This window comes from Ursus americanus, chromosome 31 (assembly GCF_024610735.1).
Source record: "Ursus americanus isolate L20-20 chromosome 31, mUrsAme1.1.p, whole genome shotgun sequence".
In the NCBI taxonomy this organism is placed as follows: Eukaryota; Metazoa; Chordata; class Mammalia; order Carnivora; family Ursidae; genus Ursus; species Ursus americanus.
In genome coordinates, this window is record NC_142157.1 from 9,769,309 (window position 1) to 9,792,036 (window position 22,728).

The 22,728-nt window shown below is 38.1% G+C and overlaps 1 protein-coding gene across 4 annotated transcripts in view; it reads right to left on the bottom strand.

Moving 5' to 3' along the window:
* MTPAP (mitochondrial poly(A) polymerase) overlaps nucleotides 1–12,641 on the bottom strand; it is a 34,628-nt gene extending 21,987 nt beyond the window's left edge. For all 4 annotated transcript variants that reach the window (XR_006782473.2, XR_006782472.2, XM_087857576.1 and 1 more), the window contains exons 1-5: nucleotides 12,457–12,641; nucleotides 6,038–6,210; nucleotides 5,087–5,320; nucleotides 3,382–3,606; nucleotides 1,743–1,954 (exon numbers count right to left, since the gene is read on the bottom strand). Coding sequence is in view for 2 of the 4 variants with exons in the window: in XM_087857576.1 (XP_087713702.1) it covers nucleotides 1,743–1,954; nucleotides 3,382–3,606; nucleotides 5,087–5,320; nucleotides 6,038–6,210; nucleotides 12,457–12,610 (998 nt within the window). In the remaining 2 variants the exon portion in view is untranslated. The remainder of the gene's footprint in view (nucleotides 1–1,742; nucleotides 1,955–3,381; nucleotides 3,607–5,086; nucleotides 5,321–6,037; nucleotides 6,211–12,456) is intronic.
* Nucleotides 12,642–22,728: the final 10,087 nt, after the last annotated feature.

A 22,728-nucleotide genomic window follows, 5' to 3' on the forward strand; every position in this document is an offset into this window, starting at 1 on the left:
TAGCTATCTAGTCCTCTGGCAAGCAAGGAAAATATTCTACTTATTTTATCAAGAGAGCATAGATGTCTTAAAATTCAGCCAAAATTACATAAGTCTAACATTTATAAAAACCAAAACCCATGAAGATAAAATGTCTTTTAAAGAAATCAAACTTCAGAACGTGTTTTTAATAAGTTTCCTAGTCATAATGTTACAATGCAAAAAATAATTAATCAGAAATATTTTTAAAGTCATCTACTGATCAAAACATGTCTTGTAATTTCCCAAAGAACCGACAGAGGGCACAAAACTATTAACAGTATAAACTTCAAACTGTAGAGTTTCATCATGGCATTTACTTCCTGAATTTAAAAAGAACAGAAGAAATGGCAAATTAGAAATTCAAGGCAATTAAATGTTTTATGTAAATGAATCTAAACTAAGCTGGAAATAAATATCAAATAGTGCAAGATACTTTATATAAAGAAACAATGCAGGATTATAAAAACCTGAAGGATAGTAAAACAAATATTTAAAAACCTGTCCCAACAAGACAATAAAGATAACACTACTACAGACAAAGATGTCATTTTGTCCTATTTTACATACTATAAAAAAATGTAATAACAAGAAGAAGTGCATTATGTATTTTTATTTATTTTTACTCTCTGGACTACTTGAGAGAAATTCCAAAACACTCAGCACTGACTTGTTAGTGAACATAAGTTGAAGCAAAACTGCTCTGGAATGGATATTCTAAACCTGTTTCTAGTAATGATTATTATCTAACAGATAATATAGTGAAATCTAAAGCATGCAATGAGAATCCTAGAGTTAGGAAATAAATTCAATTGAGAAGTTTCCCCGACTGAGAACGAAAGAAAAGGAATCAAAGTATGAAAGAACCTGTCATTCACACCCCATTTTTTTTTTAAGGAAGTAGGTTGCTAGGATAAGAAAATGAAAACATGCTAAAGGTAAAAACTATGCAGTCTGAAGCTGTGTAGACCACTTTCTGACCTAAGCAAACACCATACGGGTTTAGGACCCAAAGCTGACTATATCTGGAAGCGATTCACAGGTCCAACTCCAGGTGCTACTTTATTTTCTAAATATACTTGGAAGACTACATACAGAAGATCCACTATAGTGCTTCCATGTTGTTCTCATGCTGCATAAGTTAAGAACAATGAGACACAGTTCTCCTCAGATGATGTTAGTTAGGTATGACAACACTTTAAACACAATATCCTAACGTTTTATTCATGAAGACCAAAAAACCAACAGATACGTATGAGAAAATATTTCCAGTTTTTAAATACAAGTGTTCAAAATTTTTATTTTTATTTATTATTTTTTAAATTTTATTATGTTATGTTAGTCACCATACAGTACATCCTTAGTTTTTGATGTAGTGTTCCATGATTCATTGTTGCATATAACACCCAGTGCTCCATGCAATACATGCCGTCCGTAATACCCACCACTGGGCTCACCCAACTCCCCACCGCCCTCCCCTCGGAAACCCTCGGTTTGTTTCCCATAGTCCACAGTCTCTCATGGTTCTTCCATCCCTCTGACTTCCCCTCCTTCATTCTTCCCTTCCTTCTCCTAAAGTCCTCCAATCCAAGTGTTCAAAAATTTTTAAAAGTTATTATTATTAAAGCATGTATAAGAGTCCAAGCCACTGTTTCTGTACAAGAAAAATCACGTTAATACATTATAATATTCACATTTAAGATGATAAAATTAAGAGCTCATACCTATTATTAGTAGTCAAATCGCACTGAAATCCAGAGGCCTGGTGCGAGAACCTCACAAGAGGACACCGAGCATTTAAGATTTTTTGTACACCCACACAACCGGGGCCAAAGTGGTCAAGGCATTCTCCTATCACAGACAGGATCTTCTGAGTTGCAATTCTTTCTGAAGGAACATTTTTCACTTGAAATTCCATCAGAAAATTTCCTGAGGTCTGAATAATAAAAACATTTGTAAATGGGAGCTTTTTATAATAAGGAATTTCTTAAACTTTCTAGGACGCTCTAAGCCATTTTTGGCACAACAAAAACCAAAAAACAAAAACACACACTCAAAAAGTTCTTCATGAAATCACAGCCAACAGCAGACTTAAAAAATCTTCAGTTGTCTTTTGTTTCTCCCGAGTATAAAGTACTAAATTAAAATAATTATTGGCTTTTCACAATTAACTTATATGCCACTATGTATTATATATCACAAAGTAATTTTACATGCAGAACCACTGACTCTATAAATTCAGTGACCATACATCTGCCTTCTCCTAGTTAGCCATTACATTTTAACAGACGTTATAAGCCCACAGTAGTTAGAATAGGGAAGTACATGCACAAATCAAATCAAACAGCAAATCAACAGAAGAGTATAATCAGACTTTAACGATATAATATAGGAATTGAATACAGTGGACTCCACAACTCACGGGGTAAAATTACTATTTAACAAATGAGTCAAGTGGCCATTGAAAAAAAAAAAACTAGATCCTGACTTTAGCCCTAAAATTCAACACAAATCAAAGATTTACACACAGAAGGTTTTATCTGTAAAGTACGAGAAGACAATGAATGTTTTCACTAGTAGTGAAGGATTTTCTAAGCATGACACAAAATTCCAGAAGATACAAAAGAAATATGATTGCATGAAACCATCTCAAGGTAAAGCATATATTCACTACTAGATAAAAGACAAAAGTAGAACAATAATACATATGTCACATAAAGGACTAATTTCCCAAATTTATGAAGCATTTATATAAATGAAAGGGAGAAAAACTCACCCAATTCTAAAAACAGGCACAAAAAACTTGAATAAGAAATAACAGAAGAAATAAAAATGGCTAAGAAAGACAATAAAAGATGCTCTTGTTTTCTAGAGACTAAAGAAGAAATTAAAACGACACGGGGACTTCCAGTGAGAACATATAATAACCATACACCTATATACCCACATGTACTAACACAGCCTTAGAATAAAACAAAAATCAAAAGAATTCCTAGGAGAACTTAACGGAACCAAAAATCATGAGATTCCAAAATATTTCAATGACTAGATCACACAGATTAAAAAAAAATGAGTTAAGATGCAGACAATTCGAGTAACAATAACCTTGGCCTAATGGAAAAACTTCAGAACCCTTGGGAAAAAATATTCATTTTATTGCGTATGTGTAGAATATTTATAAAAAATAATTGCATAGTCTATCAATACAAAGACTTTATAATTCCAAAGAATCAATGCCAAATAGATCATATTCTTTAGCCATAATGTTTATTAAAGTTTAGAAACCAACAGTTTTAATTTTATTAAGTCCAAAGATTACTTTGAAAATATCTTAACTTTAGTGATCTAAAGAAATATAATTACCTTGCTGGTGTTGAGTTTTCCAATTTCATCTAGATCCAAAAACATATCCAAATCACACCCTAATTTCCCAAAACTGTTCACTGAGGAGCCAAAGGGTCTCACTGTACAGTCCTGAAAATACGCAGCTGCTAGGTCTTCAATAAGAGAACAGGTGAGATATCGGAGCTTAATGTCCTCCTCCGTTAACTGGAACTCCTTCAGGAGAGTGTTCAGCTGATCATCGACCTGGCTGGCCCGAGCAAAACCAACAAAATACAGAAAATGTACAGGTCAGAGAAAATAACTGTACTTTATTTCCAGAGATTTGATGGCTTTGGAGACAAACCATAAAAACATATCCTTTTCGCCCTCAACTGTAAAAGTTATTATTTTTTTTAAGAATTTTTTTTTAAACATCCCTTTAAAAAGAATTGAGGGGGCGCCTGGGTGGCACAGCGGTTAAGCGCCTGCCTTCGGCTCAGGGCGTGATCCCGGCGTTGTGGGATCGAGCCCCACATCAGGCTCCTCCGCTGGGAGCCTGCTCTTCCTCTCCCACTCCCCCTGCTTGTGTTCCCTCTCTCGCTGGCTGTCTCTCTCTCTCTGTCAAATAAATAAATAAAATCTTTAAAAAAGAAAAAAAAAAAGAATTGAGGAATGATGACCTTGGCAAAATCAAAGTTAGCTAGAATTAAAATCACTACTACTTTACAATTAAAATATTGTTTCAGGAAAATGAAAATGGTAAAATGCTCCAGAAAGAGATCAAAACAACCACAAAACTAGACATTTTAAATCAAGTTGGGGGGGAGGAAGAACCATTGTTGAAGGAAAGAAACACTAGAAATAAGCAATGCTTCAGGTAACGAAAGCCCAAGATCCCTCAACTCCACAGAATAATAATCTCGTATCTTCACCAGAAAACTGGTGTTAAAAGCATCACGTTTTAAAACTGCACTGGAGTATTTAAAATAAAAATCATAGCCTCAAATGCCCATATTTGGGAATAATGTTAAAAATAACTGAACTAATGGGGCGCCTGGGTGGCTCAGTAGTTAAGCGTCTGCCTTCGGCTCAGGGCGTGATCCCAGAGTCCTGGGATTGAGCCTCACATCAGGCTCCTCTGCTGGGAGCCTGCTTCATCCTCTCTCACTCTCCCTGCCTGTGTTCCCTCTCTCACTGGCCGTCTCTCTCTCTCTGTCAAATAAATAAATAAAATCTTCAAAAATAAATAAATAAATAAAAATAAAATAAAATTAGAAAATCAAACCAAAAAATAGCATTTTGATAAAAATCATGAACTGACTGGTTCTTTGAAAGGACTACTAAACTAGCTAAACCTTTGACAAGCTTTTGTAAGAAAAACTAAAACTCATATAAACAATGTTAGAGCAGCGAAAATAGATTTTTTTTTTTTTTTTTTTTTTGGAAATACTTTTAAACTTACAGAAAAATGCCAGGTACCACTGTATGTCATTATGCTGACCGGGGAAAGAAAACCTGAACAGTCCAAAGGCTGAAAACTCTGGAAGAGTGTGGTTACTTGGGAGGAGTGCAAGGGGGTGTGGGGGCAGGGACAGGGAGCAAGGAAGGATTACTTTCACTTTTCACTCAACATATTCTGTAGTCTATTTTATGATAAGAACCTATAATATATAAACTAATGTCACACACACACACACATATTTACATATTTTTAGGAACTGGGGAAGTATACCTAAAAACTTACACTTTCTGCATAACAAAGTAATTCAGAAAGCTTCTTGCTTGAAGGAGGGGAATGATTACTGCACGGTATACTGGACTTTTCTGAAGTCTGGCTTGATGGGTTCTTCAGCTTTAAATTGAAGAAACGTGACTTGAATGGAATTGCAGCCTCTGTCCCCATACTTGGAGTTCGAGTTACATTCTGTAGTGAAGTGACACTTTCCTTCTGACAAAACTCTACAACAGCATAAAGACCCTATGCCAAAATCATAAGGAAAAACAGAAGACATCTCAGAGGATATATTTTACATAATATTTCAGTTCAAATTTCCAAATGATTATCATAATACTAAAAAAGATTTATTGCAAATGATACACTTCTAACACAAGCACTGGTTTTAATCATTATAAGCAGACAAAGAAAAAGAACACCATAAAGTGATATGAGTCAGTAGAAGATGAAAACTGGGACGCCTGGGGGGCTCAGCTGGTTAAGCGTCTGCCTTCGGCTCAGGTCATGATCCTGGGGTCCTGGAATCAAGTCCCACATCGGACTCCTTGCTCAGGAGGGAGCCTGCTCCTCCCTCTGCCTGCCGCTCCCCCTGCTTATGCTCTCTCTCCCTCTCTCTCTCTTTGACAAATAAATAAAATCTTAAAAAAAAAAAAAAAGCTGAAAACAATGACGAAACAGAAAATGGAAAGGCAAAAAAAAAAATCCCCTCCCCCTGGCCTTTATCCCCAAGATAACAGACTACTTAAAAGTATTCAAATAATGGAATCAGTCAGTTATAAATTACTTATAATTCTGTAATAATGCCATAAGGATGTCTATTCTCATACAAAAAAATCATTAAAGAAATTTAAAGAAAGGTGAAAGATATCAAAAGAGAATCTAACTTTACCATATTTCAAATAACGAATGGGACCTCCACCTTTCAAAAGCATGAATGTTAGACTATTTCCAAATACTTACAAAGCTCTCATAGAAGAAATGATGACTAATAGGTCCATGTTGGGATAAGTATTTCAGAAACTTTTTTTCACTGATTTTATTTGGGCAATGTATTAAAACAGTTCGCTGTGCCTGTTCTCGTCTTTCTTTCTGCACCTCAGAGAATTTCTTTTTGGGAGTCCTGTCTTCAGAGCCTATGAATGAGACAAAAACATTTCCAGCACACACACACACACACACACACAGATATAAAATTCAAAGCATATTTTGATAAGGTATATAAAGATTTTATAGCTGACTAAAACCACTGAATTGAAATCTTATCTTCTTTCTTCTTTACCTATATAAGAATGAAGCTATACTATTTTCGATTTTCATTTAATCATTCTCCTGTAACTATCATTAATATTGTCCACTTTCCCGGTTTTGATTTACTGTATTCAATGCATAGCACTGAAAAGAGAGAGAGCCACAAAATTTTAAAAGCAAAATCAAGAATATAAAATCACTCATGTAACGCCTCCCCAAATACACACATACAAAATCTGTAGAAGCTGTAACATTCCAAAGCCTAAAAGAAATTATTATAAGCCTGAGTGTAATGAGAATGAGTTTAGAACTTTAATGTATTAAAGTAAGTTATCATGATTTTTCTTTGCCATGGGCCTTGATTTGGCTGAAACAATTAACAATGAGTTAGCAACTACCGTGCTGTGTATCACCGGGAAATCAAAGAACTTAAAATCCAGCTGCTACCCATAAAAGTTCATGATAATTTTACTAACAAATTAGAGAGTTATTTCTTTTTTCATCAAAAACCACTCCGGGAGCGCGTGGGTGGCTCAGTTGGCTAAGCGTCTGCCTTCGGCTCAAGTCATGATCTCAGGATCCTGGGATGGAGTCCAGCATCGGGCTCTCTGGTCAGCAGGGAGTCTACTTTTCCCTCTCACTCTCCCTCTGTGCTCGCCCTCCCTACCTCTCTTTCTCTCTCTCTAATAAATAAATAAAATCTTTGGGGAAAAAAAAAAACAAAACCACTCCAGGGATTGGGGTTTTACAATCACAGCAAATGAAGACAAGAGCTGTGAAAGTCAAGAATTAGATACTCATAATCGATTGACCACAAAGGAAAGATCAGCAACAAAGTATAAGGAAAAAGAAAACCATTCACGTTCTAACAGCGTATTAAAGCCAAATACTGAGTTTTAGCAGCTCATTTTTTCCTCCGATATATTTAACTTCTAGTTGCGAGGCTTAAAAGTGTTTCCAGAAGTCTGGAATGGTGGATTCTAGAGATTATAAACCACCAAACCTGATATCAAAACTCTAAAGAAATTCCAAAGAGATTAAATAGTACAGAAAATAGAATTAATATATGGAAATCGGCAGATGCTTTTAGACTCATCCTCTTTCAAAAAGTTATAAAACTGATGGATCAAGGAATACTACAAACACATTGTACCTTAATTTCAGCGAACTCTAAGACATCCTCACAGACCAGACAGACAAATGTGCATTAATGTCAGTAAGGGCTTGCTGACCCCTAAACTCTGTTCATTAGCACAGACCTAGAGGCAGTCTCTAATGGCACACCACAGAACTCTTGGCCCTGGCACAAGTCCAATTTCCAACAACTGATCAAACACATACGGAGTACCTTTCCCACATTCACTGTACGAGGTGCTGAAAATACATCTCTTAAATAGGGGTCCATATCTCCGTTCTGAATGCCAACTCTTTAACATCAATCTCTTATTTCAAGGCCTGATTCCTAAACTAGTCTCATTCACACTACTCTTTCTTTGCCACCAAAGTGATCTTTATAAATCAATCTTTTTAAAAAGTCTTATTTTTCAAACCCTTCAAACCCTTCAGTAGCTTCCCTACTGCATTCAAGATCAAGTCTAAACCTGACGGCATGGATATAGTCATTGGCATTTTGTCCCACCGCTCCTCTTCAGTGTCAATTTCTACCATTTCCTCCGTTGGCACTGTTCCCTTAAGGTACTCCACACACAATACTACCACATACTGTGAACTTTTAAAATCGTCCTGTCTCTGAGTGGAATGCCCACCTTCTCATTTTCTGCCTTGAAAACTCCCATTCACCCTCCCATAGGTCTGTGAAGACTCCTGACTTTCCAGGGTAGAATTTCCTCCACCTCTGTATTACCTTACTTCGACATCTATGAAAGAAGGTAGTTCATGGTGTTGTATTTACTTAACAATATGGAAAAATATCTGTCTTCCATACTGAGGACAGAGACTATGATTATTCACTTTGCTCTCAGTCTATTGACAGTCCTTCCAATTTGTTCCTATTTCCTTTTTTTTTTTTTTTTTGATACAGGCTCTGTATCAGTATTGATACCCACTTTTCCCTTTGTAATTGCTACCTATATATTCTTGTCTCTGGTTTTTACTGCGTCTAGACTGATGTCTAAGTGCTTACTGTAAAAGTAAAAATTGTTAAATTTTATAAAGTAAAAGTATAAATCCTTCCCTAGTTCTCTATCCCTAATGACACCCAACCATTAAGTTTGGTATTCACGTTTCCAGACATTTTTAAGGCATATGTAAACATATACATTTGTATTTCTCCACAGATAAACATGTTTTACACAATTAAAAATTACTGGAATGATACTATACGTTGTTTTATAATATGCTTCTAAAGACTTAATACTTTGGGGACATCTGTGTTCGTGTAGGTTTACCGCATTATTTAAGTAACTGTGTAAGTATTCTTGTTAATTTATCATAGTTTAGCTAGGCCTCTACAGATAAATATTCAGGTGGTTTTCCTTTCTTCACTATTACAAACAACACTGCAGTATCATCTGCACACAATGTCTTTGCCCTTTTATGCAAGTATATCCCTGCAGTTGATCACTAGGGAAGAGGAGAGACTGAATTTAAGATTGAGAGAGAAGTCTGATGAAAGATGAAGAAACGTGCTTGAGAAGATAGGAGAGGCAGAATCCAAAGTATTAACAGTTCTGGCCTTGAATCCAGTAGGTAAGAATGATGAGGACAAGACAAAGTTGTGAAGGAGGGGTCAAAAAATTCAGGTAGTTTATTATCTCACAAAAGGGTATCAAATCTACAAATGACACAAAGTTGAGAGTAAAAAGTAGTGAGTGCTAATATTTTATGACCGACTCAGTTTATGGTATTGATGACATAATCTGGTAAGCATAAACTTAACACAAAAAATGAGACTAAATACTGTCTTGCATTTAAAATTAAAAACAACATAAAGATACAATGACATAATGAGGAAGAGGCCCAAAAGTTTGATTTGATCAAAGCTCAGAATTAGTAAAAGAAAATGTCTTGATTTCTGGGATATGGATAGGGAGAGAATAAACATATATAAAACTCCAAACTTTATTAAAACAAATGTTTTCAAAAATCCAAATTCAAGGGATAACAGCACTTCTTTACTATTAACTGGCCAGGCCATATATGCAGTATATGTTCTACTCTGGACATAATGGATATGAAGGATATTGAAGAACCAGAAAGGGGCGCCTGGGTGGCTCAGTCGGTTAAGTGTCTGTCTTTGGCTCAAGTCATGATCTCAGGGTCCTGGGATCAAGTCCCACATGGGGCTCTCTGCTCAATGGGGAGCCTGCTTCTCCCTCTCCTGTTCCCCCTGCTGTGTGCATGCTGTCTCTCTCTCTGTCAAATAAATAAATAAAACCTAAAAAAAAAAGAAAAGAAACAGAAAACATCTGGAGAGGTGTAGTAAAAGATCTAGAAACTGACAGAGAATTACTGTAAATAAAGGGGGATTTACAGTCTGGAAAAAAACTAATGAAAACCCAAATGCTGTCTTCAGATATAATGGTGAGCCCTCCATTCGTGCAGCACTTCAGTTTTCCAAGCACCTTCACATATACACTCTATTTCGAATCTCACAATAATCTTTGGGATAGAGTGGGTCTCGTAACTGGTAAAAAAAAAAAAACAACAACAACAACAACCAAACATCTAATAAGCTAGGTAGCCACCTATAAAATTAATCTGTTGTCTGACTGCCTAGCATCTGTCCCCCTTGTTCGAGTAACAACACATCCCTACTTGTAGAAAACCACTGCATGAAGTTGTAGGGGGGCGGTCAATACAGTTATCCTACCTGTAACACTGACCCTCACCCCATTAGATAGGCTAAGATTATCGGACTATTTTGGATAGCTCTTCTGGGTCCAAAGCATGGGGGGTGTGATCAACCAAAACTTCTTTCTTCAAATTCTACAAATTCAGGTAAAAGATGAATTATTCTTCCTTCTGGAGAAGGCTACAAGCATGTAAACATGAAGCTGCTGTGGCCATGCCTCCATGTAGAAGAACCTGAGATAAGGAGGCCACCAAACAGCTGAGGAAAACAACAATACCCCACATTGGCCATATCCACCCAGCTGACCCTAACCCATCTAGCTCTCTCTGAAGTTTGGTTACAGGGTTGGTATGTCCTCTCCCATCTACTTAAGCTAATTCAAGTTAGCTTCTGTCACCTGCACCCCAAAGAGTGCTGAATAATACACTGCATATTCTTACTCTTAAAATCGGGATTCTAGGGATGCCTGGGTGGCTCAGCTGGTTAAGCGTCTGCCTTCAGCTCAGGTCATGATCCCGGGGTCCTGGGACTGAGTCCCGCATAGGGCTCCTTGCTCGGCAGGGAGCCTGCTTCTCCCTCTGCTTATGTGCTCCCTCTCCGACAAATAAATAAATAAAATCTTAAAAGAAAAAAAAAAAACGGGGTTCTTTTCCACTACTCAAATGAAAGCTATGTCAAAGCTAAGCTTATTTAGCTCACTACAAACATTTCCCAACCATTAGAGCCTGACCAAAAAATGGATTTGGCTGATTTATGAAATAGTGTGTTCCTTGTTACTAGAAAATATTACTAAAAATGTTTTCCAACAAGTTCTCACACTAAATGGAAACCTCAATTGGAAATGTCTCGAGTTCCTTCCAATTATAAAATGTTATGCTTCTGAGTATAAAGTGCAGTTACCTTCTTCTCTTTTTAAAAATGGAAAAGAAATTCATAGGAAGATTTTATTAGGCACCACAAGAGTCTCTGAATATTTAGCCAGTTATGATACAAAATGAAACACATTTCCTAAGAAAAACAACAAAGCTGTATGAAATGAAGAGTATAGTCTTGGAATCGGGTTCTTTCCTTACCTACTTAATAGATGGGTAAGTTTTAACTAGCCACTTGGACTAGCCTGTTTCCTCATCTATAAGCTGCAGTAGTAACTCCTTCCATACCAACTTTACAGAGTTTTAGTTCTCAAAGAGCATAAGAAAAAACTCCCAAATCTAAACCACTATACAGATGTTAAATTACAATAGCTTCTTTGACAGAATCCTTACTCAAATTTTAGGTTACTTGAGAATTTTTAACAGAAGCAGCTTCTACCAAATACAATCCAATCAGTATGTCAATGAAATGTCATATCAAGTAACAATTCTCACTCCCTGTCGATATGAACCTTTATTTATACAGTCTGATGAGAACAGCAATCCTACCATTTATTTTAGGGGGAAACATTTTACTTGTTTAGCCTACTATAAAAATATTCCCAGAAAATAATTTCATCTCTTAAAACTATAGCCCCAAGAAATGGCAGAAATCAACATTTTGCTAAGAAACTCGATTCGGGGTCTAAATGAACTCAGCTACGTAACTCTGCACAAGTTACTTAGCTCTTTGAGCCTCTCTGTACACCTGTTAAGTGGAGACAGTTGATACACTCTGCTAGATTGTTTTTAAAATTGTAAATAAGATACACGCAGCTCTTGGTCAGAAGAGAGGTTCGATAATAGTGGGTTTCTCAATACGCAAAGAAGCATATAAATTTAGAACGTCTGCGGGGTAGCAGCCTGCTCCGGTGAATGCAAACCTGTTACCAGGTTACTAAAATGGCCAAAAGAATAAAGCAAAAGGCAGTAATTTCCACAGTCAGAACACTACATTTGGGAGCCACGAATACTGTTATTCATTAACGCTACACTATACTCGTCCTTCACCAACAACGTGTAAAATCAGATACATTTGTAAATGAAGCAACTGATTGATGCGCGGCATCACTGTTTTCACTGGGAACGTCGTTTTGCCAAATTATAAAATATCAGCATGCCGTTCTCTTGGACTGTACCTCACAAACATTTAAATACTTCCATTACTGTAGACACAGGTGTCCTCAAAAACACATCACACACCTCACTACCACCATGAGCAAGGGGCGGCCCTGCGTTCCCCTAATTAGGTTAGAGGAGGACGGGACAGAGCCTCACCCTACTGCCAAAGGCTCCACCGGGGTACGCACAAGCCACGCGCTCGCCCACGATCCCAGTGTCTTCCCCCTTCCCTCGCCCGCGGTAGGTCGCGGATACAGAGCAAACCGAGAACAGGGCGCCATCACCTGTCTCCACGCTCCTGGAGGACTGCTCTTCTCTCTTAGCGTCTGCGGCCACAGTTCCTGGGCAACTGAGAAGCCTGTGGGTAGGACGGAGGACTTGACTTCTCTGAGCACATAGGGGTAAACGGGCCAACATCCCCACGCCGCGAGCCGCCATTGTCAAAGTAACAGAAGCAGGAAGACGAAAGGGCACGGACTCCCGCGCGTGCGCGCTGAAGCGAAAGGAATGGGAAGCCTAGAGGGTCAAACTAGGCTAAAGCTGCCCGACTAAAGATGCCTTTGCTTTCTGACCTGTTTCCTTTCCTCTCTCCCACAGTTCTCTAAAAGACCCCGCACTTTACATCAAAAACCAGGGATGTACTGTATTGTGACTAACATAATATAATAAAAAAATATTATTATAAGAAAAAAAAACAAGAAAAGACCCCGCAGTAGAACGGCCCACCACCTGCTCTTTAAAATAGTCATGAAAATAGAACCAGAGAGTAAGGTCATGAGGAAGGAGCACTGACTTGGAGAGTATAATAAATAACACTCTTTCTTTAACAGACGCTGTTGTGCTCTACATATTTTGTGCTCTACATACAACCCTGTGAGATAGGAACGATTATTATCTCCATTTACTTACGGGGAGATTAGGACATACGGAAGTTAAGTAACATTTCTGAAGTTATACAGCCAGTCGGGAGCAAAGATGGGAGTTAAACCTTTATCTGGCACAAAGTTTTTCTTTTTTTCTTTGTAACAAGTTTATTGAGATTTAGTTCACATACTACACAGTTCACCCCTTTTGGTGTACCATTCAATGGTTGTTGGTATATTTACAAAGTTGCACAACAATCACCATAATCATTTTTAGAACATTTTCATCACCTCCAAAAGAAACCTCCTGCCCATTAGATATCACTCCCCCAATCACCACACTCCTCCCAGCCCTGAACAACCACTTATCTCCTTTTTGTCTCCGTGCTGTTGCCTATTCTAGACATTTCATATAAATACAATCATGAAACAAGTGGTTTTTGTGATTGGCTTCATTCACTGGATGTAATATTTTCAAGGTTCTTTCATGTTGTGTAATCTATTAGTACTTCATTCTTTTTTGCAACCAAAAATAACATTCCATTACATGGTGTTAAAAAGATAAATTGAGGCATATTAAAAATTTTAACAGATTATTTGAGCAAAAAATCAATTCAAATCAGGCAACATCCAATCTAGCAGACAGAAAGGACTCTTATAGCCTGAAGGGAATACTTGAAAATAAAAACAAAAGACTTTTATAGGCAGAGGAAAGCAGGAACAAGGAAGTTATACTAAGCAAAAGCATTGATTATTGCAAAGTTACTTTCCTTTAGGGGATGTCCCAGCTCCATCAGGCAAATTAATTAACTAGTGCTGATCAGGTGATTCCTGATTACTGGCTTAAGATTCCATTTCTGGGACAGTTGAAACTAATTAAGTATTGGTTTGGTTACATGGGTTTATATAAGGGACTCTGTTTTGTTTTGGGCCTGTTGTCTTATTTTCAACAATGAATATGCCGCACATGGTTATCCATTTCTAGTGTTTCTGCCTTTCGGCTATTATAAATAATGCTACTATGAACATTCATGTATCAGTTTTTTTGTGAACATATGTTTTCACTTCTCTTGGGCGTATACCTATGAGTGGAAGTGCTGGGCCATATGGTAACTCTGTGTTTAATCTTTCTAGGAAATGTCGGGCTATTTTCCAAAACAGCTGCACCATTTTCATTCTCACTAGCAGTGTAAGAAGTTTCCAATTTCTGCAAATTCTTGCCAATACTTGTTATTTTCTGTTGTTTTTTTTAAATAGCCACACTAATGGGTATGAGTAGTATCTCACTTTTGATTTGCATTTGATGAATGATGAGCTATTTTCATGTGATTATTGGTCATCTGTGTATTTGAAGAAATATCTATTCAGATCCTTCACCTATTTTTAATTGGATTATTTTTACTACGGTTTTAAAGTTTTTTATATATTCTGGGTATAAGTCCTTAACAGATATATGATTTGCAAACACTTGATCCTATTCTATGGGCTGAACTTCACTTTTTTTGATGGTGTCCTTTGAAACATCAAAGTTAATTTTGATGAAATCTAAGTTATTTTTTTCTCTTGTTGCTCGTGTTTTAGTGTCATATCTAGGAAACTTTGCCTAACCTGAGGTTGCGAAGATTTACCCTTATGTTTGCTTCTAAGATTTTAATATTTTTAGCTCTTATATTTAGGTCTTTGATCAATTTTGAGTAAATTTTTATATATATGGTATGAGATAGGTGTCTAATTTCATGGTTTTGCTTGTGGATATTCAATTTGTCCCAGTACTATTTGTTTAGAAGACTCTACTTTGCCCATTAAATGGTATTGGCATATTTGTTGATGTCAGTTGAACATAGATTCCTGGGATTATTTCTGAATTCTCAATTCTATTTCATTGATCTATATGTCTATCCTTATACCAGTACCACATTATCTTCATCGATGTAGCTTTGTAGTAAGTTTTAAAACCAGGAAGTATGAGTTTGCCAACCTTGTTCTTCTTTTCCAAGATTATTTTGGCTACATCAGATCTCTAGATTTCCATATGAATTTACGATCAGCTTTTCAGTTGCTGCCAAAAAGGCAGCTGAGATTTTGATAGAAATTGTGTTGAATCTGTAGATCAGTTTCAGGAGTATTGTCATCTTAACAACATTAAATCTAAAACATGAACACGGAAGGCCCTTCTATTTATTTAGATCTCCTTTAATTTCTTTCAACAATGTTTTCCCGTTTTCGGTGTATGAATCTTACACTTACTAAATTTATTTCTAAGTATTTTATTCTTTATGATGCCATTATAAATGAAATTGCTTTCTTAATTTCGTTTATGGATTATTCATTGCAAGTAGATAAAACATTCAATAGAATGTCCATTGCAGTTGAAACACAATTGATTTTTGCATGTTAATAGTGTATCCAATAACCTTGATAACTCAGTTTTAGTTCTAATAGTTTTTTTTGTAGTTGCATTAGATTTTTCTATATATAAGTTCATGCCATCTGCATGAGAGATAGTTTTACTTCTTCCTTTACACTTTGGAAGCTTTTATTTCATTTTCTTACCTAATTACTCTGGTTAGAAACTCCAGTGCAATGTTGAATAGAGGTGGTGAGAATGCACACCCTGCAATTGTTCCTGTTCTTAGTGGAAAAGCGTCCAGTCTTCTCTTATAGTTTATGATGTTAGTTGTGGGTGTTTTGTAGATACCTTTTACCAGGTCGAAGAAGTTCCCTTCCCTTACTGTTTGTTAAGCATTTTTAGCATGAAAGGGTGTTAGATTGTTTTTTTGTTTTGTTTTGTTTTCTCCTGCATCTATCAAGATGAGCTTAGGCTTTTGTCTTACATTCATTTAATATAGTATATTACATTAATTAATCTTCAGGTGTTAAACCAATCTTGCATTCCTGCAATAATCCCACTGGTCATGGTGTATAATCCTTTTTATAGGTTGCTGCATTCAGCTTACCTATATTTTTGCTTTAACCTCTTAACTGCTTTCTACCGTGCTCCATATAGTCTATTCTTAGCCCTCTGCCTCCAGTCTTCTGATCATGCCATTCTTTCAAAACATTCCAGGGACTTCTTTCCCTCTCCAGAGTAAAAGCTAAAATCTTACAAGATCTGATTTGAATGAGCCTCCCAATTCTTCTAGAACACATTTCCTGGCACTCTCGACCTCATCTACTCTGCTTTTCCTGTACTAGTCTCCTTGATATTTCTTAGAAATCCAAGAAAATTTGCACCTCAGGACATTTGCACTTGCCGTATTCTCTTCCTTGGTTGTTTTTCCCCCATAGGGCTTATTCCCTTACTTCCTTTAGGTCTCTGTTCAAATGTTGCCTCAAGAGAAGCATTTTTTGATCACCTTATAAAATAACAATGTTTTACCCCAAGGATGGCACAGTATTCCCCATTCTCCTTACCTGCTCTTTCTTGATAGCATATTTTACCATCTGACATTCCATATATGTTTCTATGCTTGCTTTGATTACTATCTGTCTTTCCTCGAGTACAGCATAAGCGCAAGTAAATATATTTATATATTTATTGGACAAGTATTATTGATTTATTACTATGGGCAATGTTCTAAGTGCTGGAGATAAAATGAAAAAACAAAAACAGATGAAATCCCTGCCCTTATGGAGCTTATCTTTTAGTAGGGAGAGACATTCAATAAACAAATATAATTAAAATATGGAGTATGTCAGTAGCAATAATTACAATAGAGAAGGATTTTGCAAGAAATACGGAGGTCACTAATACTGTTGGTAAAAGCAGTTTTAACAGAAGATGGATATGAAAACCCAATTGGAATGGGTTCAAGTATGAATGAGAGGAGAAAAATTAAAAGAGATGATACAGAAAATTATTCTAGGGACCTTACTACTAAGGTGAATAGAGAAACGGGATATGAAGAAATAGCATATTTATACGTTGATCCAAACAATTCCAATAGAGATAGAAAATAGATATTATGGGGAAGAGGTAAGATGGCGGAGGAGTAGGGGACCCCTTTTTCAGCCGGTCCTCCGAGTCGAGCTGGATAGGTACCAGACCAGCCTAAACAACCACGGAATCAGCCTGGGACGCAGGAAGACGCATCTGGATCTCTACAAATGAACATCTCCGGCGCTGAGTATTGAGGTACGAAGCGGGGAGCCATGAAACCGTGCACAGATATCGGAAGATAAACGGAAGGGGGAGGGAGCTGCCGTGTTCGGGCGCCGGGAAGCGGTAGCCACTTGCACGGGAGAGCGGGCGGGGCTCGTGGTCGGCACCCGCAAAACAGCAGACTGAGACCGTGAACCGGGTGCGCGTGCCACCAGGCATCTCGCGGAACACCGGAATCCCGGTGCGCTCACTGGATCCAGACTGAGACCGGGAGCTCCGGGAGCGCGCGCGGGGCGGCTGGCGGCTGGCGGCTGGCGGCATTAGAAACACAAAGGACAGAGACGCGCAGGCCCTGGAAGTGAGGGCTGGGACGCCGGGTGTGGGGCGCACATCCCGGGATGCTGCAGGGTTGAGCAGCACCAACAGTAACAGAGTTAAAGTGGCCAGGACATCAGTGGAGAACGGGCCGCAATCCCTCTGTTCTGAGACAGAGGCTGGGATTCGGCTACTGCTGCTCTGACTCTCAGAAGAGGCACAGCAAACCGCCAGAGAAAGCCGCCAGAGAACAAAAGCCTGGAAACACCGGCTCACAGGGTGCCCATCCCCATCCCCCCTCGCAGGGGACACGGAGACTCTACCCAAACAGGGTTGCCTGAGTATCGGCGTGGCAGGCTCCTACCCCAGAAGGCAGGCTGAAAAATCAAGAAGCCCACATCCCTAAGATACCTATAAAACAAGGGTGCACGGCCTGGGTCCCGGTCAATAATTTGGGCTCTGGACAACCCCGCAACCTCTCCTCATCAGAATGACGAGAAGGAGAAATCCCCCCCCAGCAAAGAAAAGACCATGAGTCTGTGGCATCTGCCACAGAACTAATGGATATGGATATAACCAAATTATCAGAAATGGAATTCAGAGTAACAATGGTCAAGATGATGTGTAGACTTGAAAAAAGTATTAACGAAAATGTTAATGATAATATAGAATCTCTAAGGGCGGAAATGAGAGCAAATCTGGCAGAAATTAAAAATTCTATGAACCAAATGCAGTCAAAACTAGATGCTCTGACGGCCAGGGTGAATGAGGCAGAAGAACGTATCGGCAAATTGGAGGATGAGTTAGTAGAAGAGAAAGCTAAAATAGAAACTGGGCTCAAAAAAATTCAATCTCAAGAATGTAGGTTACGGGAGATTACTGACTCAATGAAACGTTCCAATGTCAGAATCATCGGCATCCCCCGAGGAGAAAAACAGAGGTCTAGAACAGATATTTGAACAAATTGTAGCTGAAAACTTCCCTAATCTAGCAAGGGAAACAAACATCTGTGTCCAAGAGGCAGAGAGGACCCCTCCCAAGCTCAACCACGACAAACCTACGCCACATCACGTCATAGTGCATTTCGCAAATATTAGATTCAAGGATACAGTATTGAAAGCAGCCAGGGCAAAGAAATTTCTCACATATGAAGGCAAAGGTATCAGAATTACGTCAGACCTGTCTACACAGACCTGGAATGAGAGAAAGGGCTGGGGGGGGGCATTTTTAAAGCTCTTTCAGAGAAAAACATGCAGCCAAGGATCCTTTATCCAGCAAGGCTGTCATTCAGAATTGATGGAGAAATAAAGACCTTCCAGAATTACAAGTCATTGACCAATTTCATAACCACAAAACCAGCCCACAGGAGATATTAAGGGGGGTTCTATAAAAGTAAAAAGGCCCTAAGAGTGATACAGAACAGAAAGTCACAATCTATAGAAACAAAGACTTTACTGGCAACATGGCATCATTAAAATCATAGCTCTCAATAATCAGTCTCAATGTAAAAGGCCTAAATGCTCCCATAATGCCACAGGGTTGCAGATTGGATAAAAAGACATGACCCATCCATTTGCTGTCTACAAGAGACTCATTTTGAGCCTAAAGATACATTCAAACTGAAAGTAAAGGGATGGAATACCATCTTTCATGCCAATGGGCCTCAAAAGAAAGCTGGGGTAGCAATTCTCATATCAGGCAGACTGGATTTTAAACTAAAGGCTATAGTTAGAGACACAAAAGGGCACTATATTATTCTTAAAGGATGTATCCAACAAGTGGATATGACAATTATAAATATATATGCCCCCAACAGGGGAGCAGCAAGATACACAAGCCAACTCTTAACCAGAATAAAGAGACATATAGATAAAAATACGTTATTAGTAGGGGACCACAACACTCCACTATCAGCAATAGACAGAGCACCGGAGCAGAAAACCAACATAGAAACAAGAGCTTTGAGGGGCGCCTGGGTGGCACAGCGGTTAAGCGTCTGCCTTCGGCTCAGGGCGTGATCCTGGCGTTATGGGATCGAGCCCTACATCAGGCTCTTCTGCTATGAGCCTGCTTCTTTCTCTCCCACTCCCCCTGCTTGTGTTCCTTCTCTCGCTGGCTGTCTCTATCTCTGTCGAATAAATAAATAAAATCTTAAAAAAAAAAAAAGAAACAAGAGCTTTGAATGCAATACTCGACGAGTTGGACCTCATAGATATATATAGAACACTACACCCCAGAACCAAAGAATACTCATTCTATTCTAATACCCATGGAACATTCTCAAGAATAGACCATGCTCTGGGACACAAAACAGGTCTCAACCTATACCAAAAGACTGAAATTATTCCCTGCATATTCTCAGACCACAACGCTTTGAAATTGGAACTCAACCACAAGGAAAAATTTGGAAGAAACTCAAACACTTGGAGACTAAGAACCATCCTGCTCAAGAAATATTCAATAAACCAGGAAATCAAAAATCAATTTAAACAATTTATGGAGACCAACGAGAATGAAAACACAATGGTCCAAAACCTATGGGATACTGCAAAGGCAGTCCTAAGGGGGAAATACATAGCCATCCAAGCCTCACTCAAAAGAATAGAAAAATCTAAAATGCAGTTTTTATATTCTCACCTCAAGAAGCTGGAACAGCAACAGAGGGACAGGCCTAATCCATGCATGAGGAAGCAGTTGACCAAGATTAGAGCAGAAATCAATGAATTAGAAACCAGGAGTACAGTAGAGCAGATCAACAGAACTAGAAGCTGGTTCTTTGAGAGAATTAATAAAATTGACAGACCACTGGCAAGACTTATCCAAAAGAATAGAGAAAGGACCCAAATTAATAAAATTTTGAATGAAAAAGGAGAGGTCACAACCAACACCAATGAAATTGGAAGGATTATTAAAAACTTTTATCAACAGCTTTATGCCAATAAATTAAGCAATCTGGAAGAGATGGAGGCCTTCCTGGAAACCTATAAACTACCAAGACTGAAACAGGAAGAAATTGATTTTTTAAACAGGCCAATTAATTATGAAGAAATTGAGTCAGTGATAAACAACCTTCCAAAAAACAAAACTCCAGGCCTGGATGGTTTTCCTGGGGAATTCTACCAAATATTCAAAGAAGAAATAATACCTATTCTCCTAAAGCTATTTCAAAAAATAGAAATAGAAGGAAAGCTACCAAACTCATTCTATGAGGCCAATATTACCTTGATCCCCAAACCAGGCAAAGACCCCATCAAAAAAGAGAATTACAGACTGATTTCCCTAATGAATATGGATGCCAAAATTCTCAACAAGATCCTGGCTAATAGAATCCAACAGGACATTAAAAGGATTATCCATCATGACCAAGTGGGATTCATCCCTGGGATGCAAGGGTGGTTCAACATTCGCAAATCGATCAGTGTCATAGATTTTATCCAGAAGGAAAAAGCCAAAAATCATATGATTCTCTCAATAGATGCAGAAAAAGCATTTGACAAAATACAGCATCCTTTCCTGATTAAAACCCTTCAGAGTGTAGGGATAGAGGGTACATTCCTCAATCTCATAAAAACCATCTTTGAAAAGCCTACAGCAAATATCATTCTCAATGGGGAAAAGATGGAAGCCTTTCCCTTAAGATCAGGAACCAGACAAGTATGCCCACTCTCGCCACTATTATTCAACATAGGACTAGAAGACCTTGCAACAGCAATCAGACAACAAAAAGGGATAAAAGGTATCCAGATCAGCAAAGAAGAAGTCAAAATGTCTCTCTTCACAGATGACATGATACTCTATATGGAAAACCCAAAAGAATCCACTCCCAAACTATTAGAAGTTATAGAGCAATTCAGTAATGTGGTGGGATACAAAATCAATGCTCAGAAATCAGTTGCATTTCTATACACGAATAATGAGACTGAAGAAAGAGAAATTAGGGAATCCATCCCATTTACAATAGCACCAAAAACCATGCATTACCTTGGAATTAACTTAACCAGAGACGTAAAGGACCTATATTCTAGAAACTATAAATCACTCTTGAAAGACATTGAAGAAGACACAAAAAGGTGGAAAAATATTCCATGCTCATGGATCAGAAAAATTAACATGTTTAAAATGTCCATGCTACCCAGAGCAATCTACACTTTCAATGCTATCCCGATCAAAATGCCAATGACATTTTTCAAAGAAGTGGAACAAATAGTCCTTAAATTTGTATGGAATCAGAAAAGGCCCTGAATCGCCAAGGAACTGTTGAAAAGGAAAAACAAAGCTGGGGGCATCACAATGCCAGATTTCGAGCTGTACTACAAAGCTGTGATCACAAAGACAGCATGGTACTGGCACAAAAACAGACACATAGATCAATGGAACAGAATAGAGAACCCAGAAATGGACCCTCGGCTCTTTGGGCAACTAATCTTTGATAAAGCAGGAAAAAACATCCAGTGGAAAAAAGACAGTCTCTTCAATAAATGGTGCTGGGAAAATTGGACAACTACATGCAAAAGAATGAAACTTGACCACTCTCTCACACCATACACAAAGATAAACTCCAAATGGATGAAAGATCTCAATGTAAGACAGGAATCCATCAAAATTCTAGAGGAGAACATAGGCAGCAACCTCTACGACATCGGCCAAAGCAACCTTTTTCATGACACATCCCCAAAGGCAAGAGAAACAAAGATAAAATGAACTTGTGGGACTTCATCAAGATCAAAAGCTTCTGCACAACCAAGGAAACAGTCAAAAAAACTAAGAGGCAGCCCACGGAATGGGAGAATATATTTGCAAATGATGCTACAGATAGAAGACTGGTATCCACGATCTACAGAGAACATCTCAAACTCAATACACGAGAAACAAATAAACAAATCATAAAATGGGCAGAAGATATGAACAGACACTTTTCCAATGATGACATACAAATGGCTAACAGATACATGAAAAAATGTTCAAAATCATTAGGCATCAGGGAAATTAAAATCAAACCACACTAAGATACCACCTTACACCAGTTAGAATGGCAAAAATTGACAAGGTAAGAGACAACAATTGCTGGAGAGGATGTGGAGAAAGGGGATCCCTCCTACATTGTTGGTGGGAATGCAAGTTGGTACAACCACTCTGGAAAACAGTGTGAGGTCCCTCAAAAAGTTAAAAATTGAGCTACTCTATGATCCAGCCATTGCACTACTGGGTATTTACCCCAAAGATACAGACGTAGTGAAGAGAAGGGCCATATGCACCCCAATGTTCATAGCAGCAAT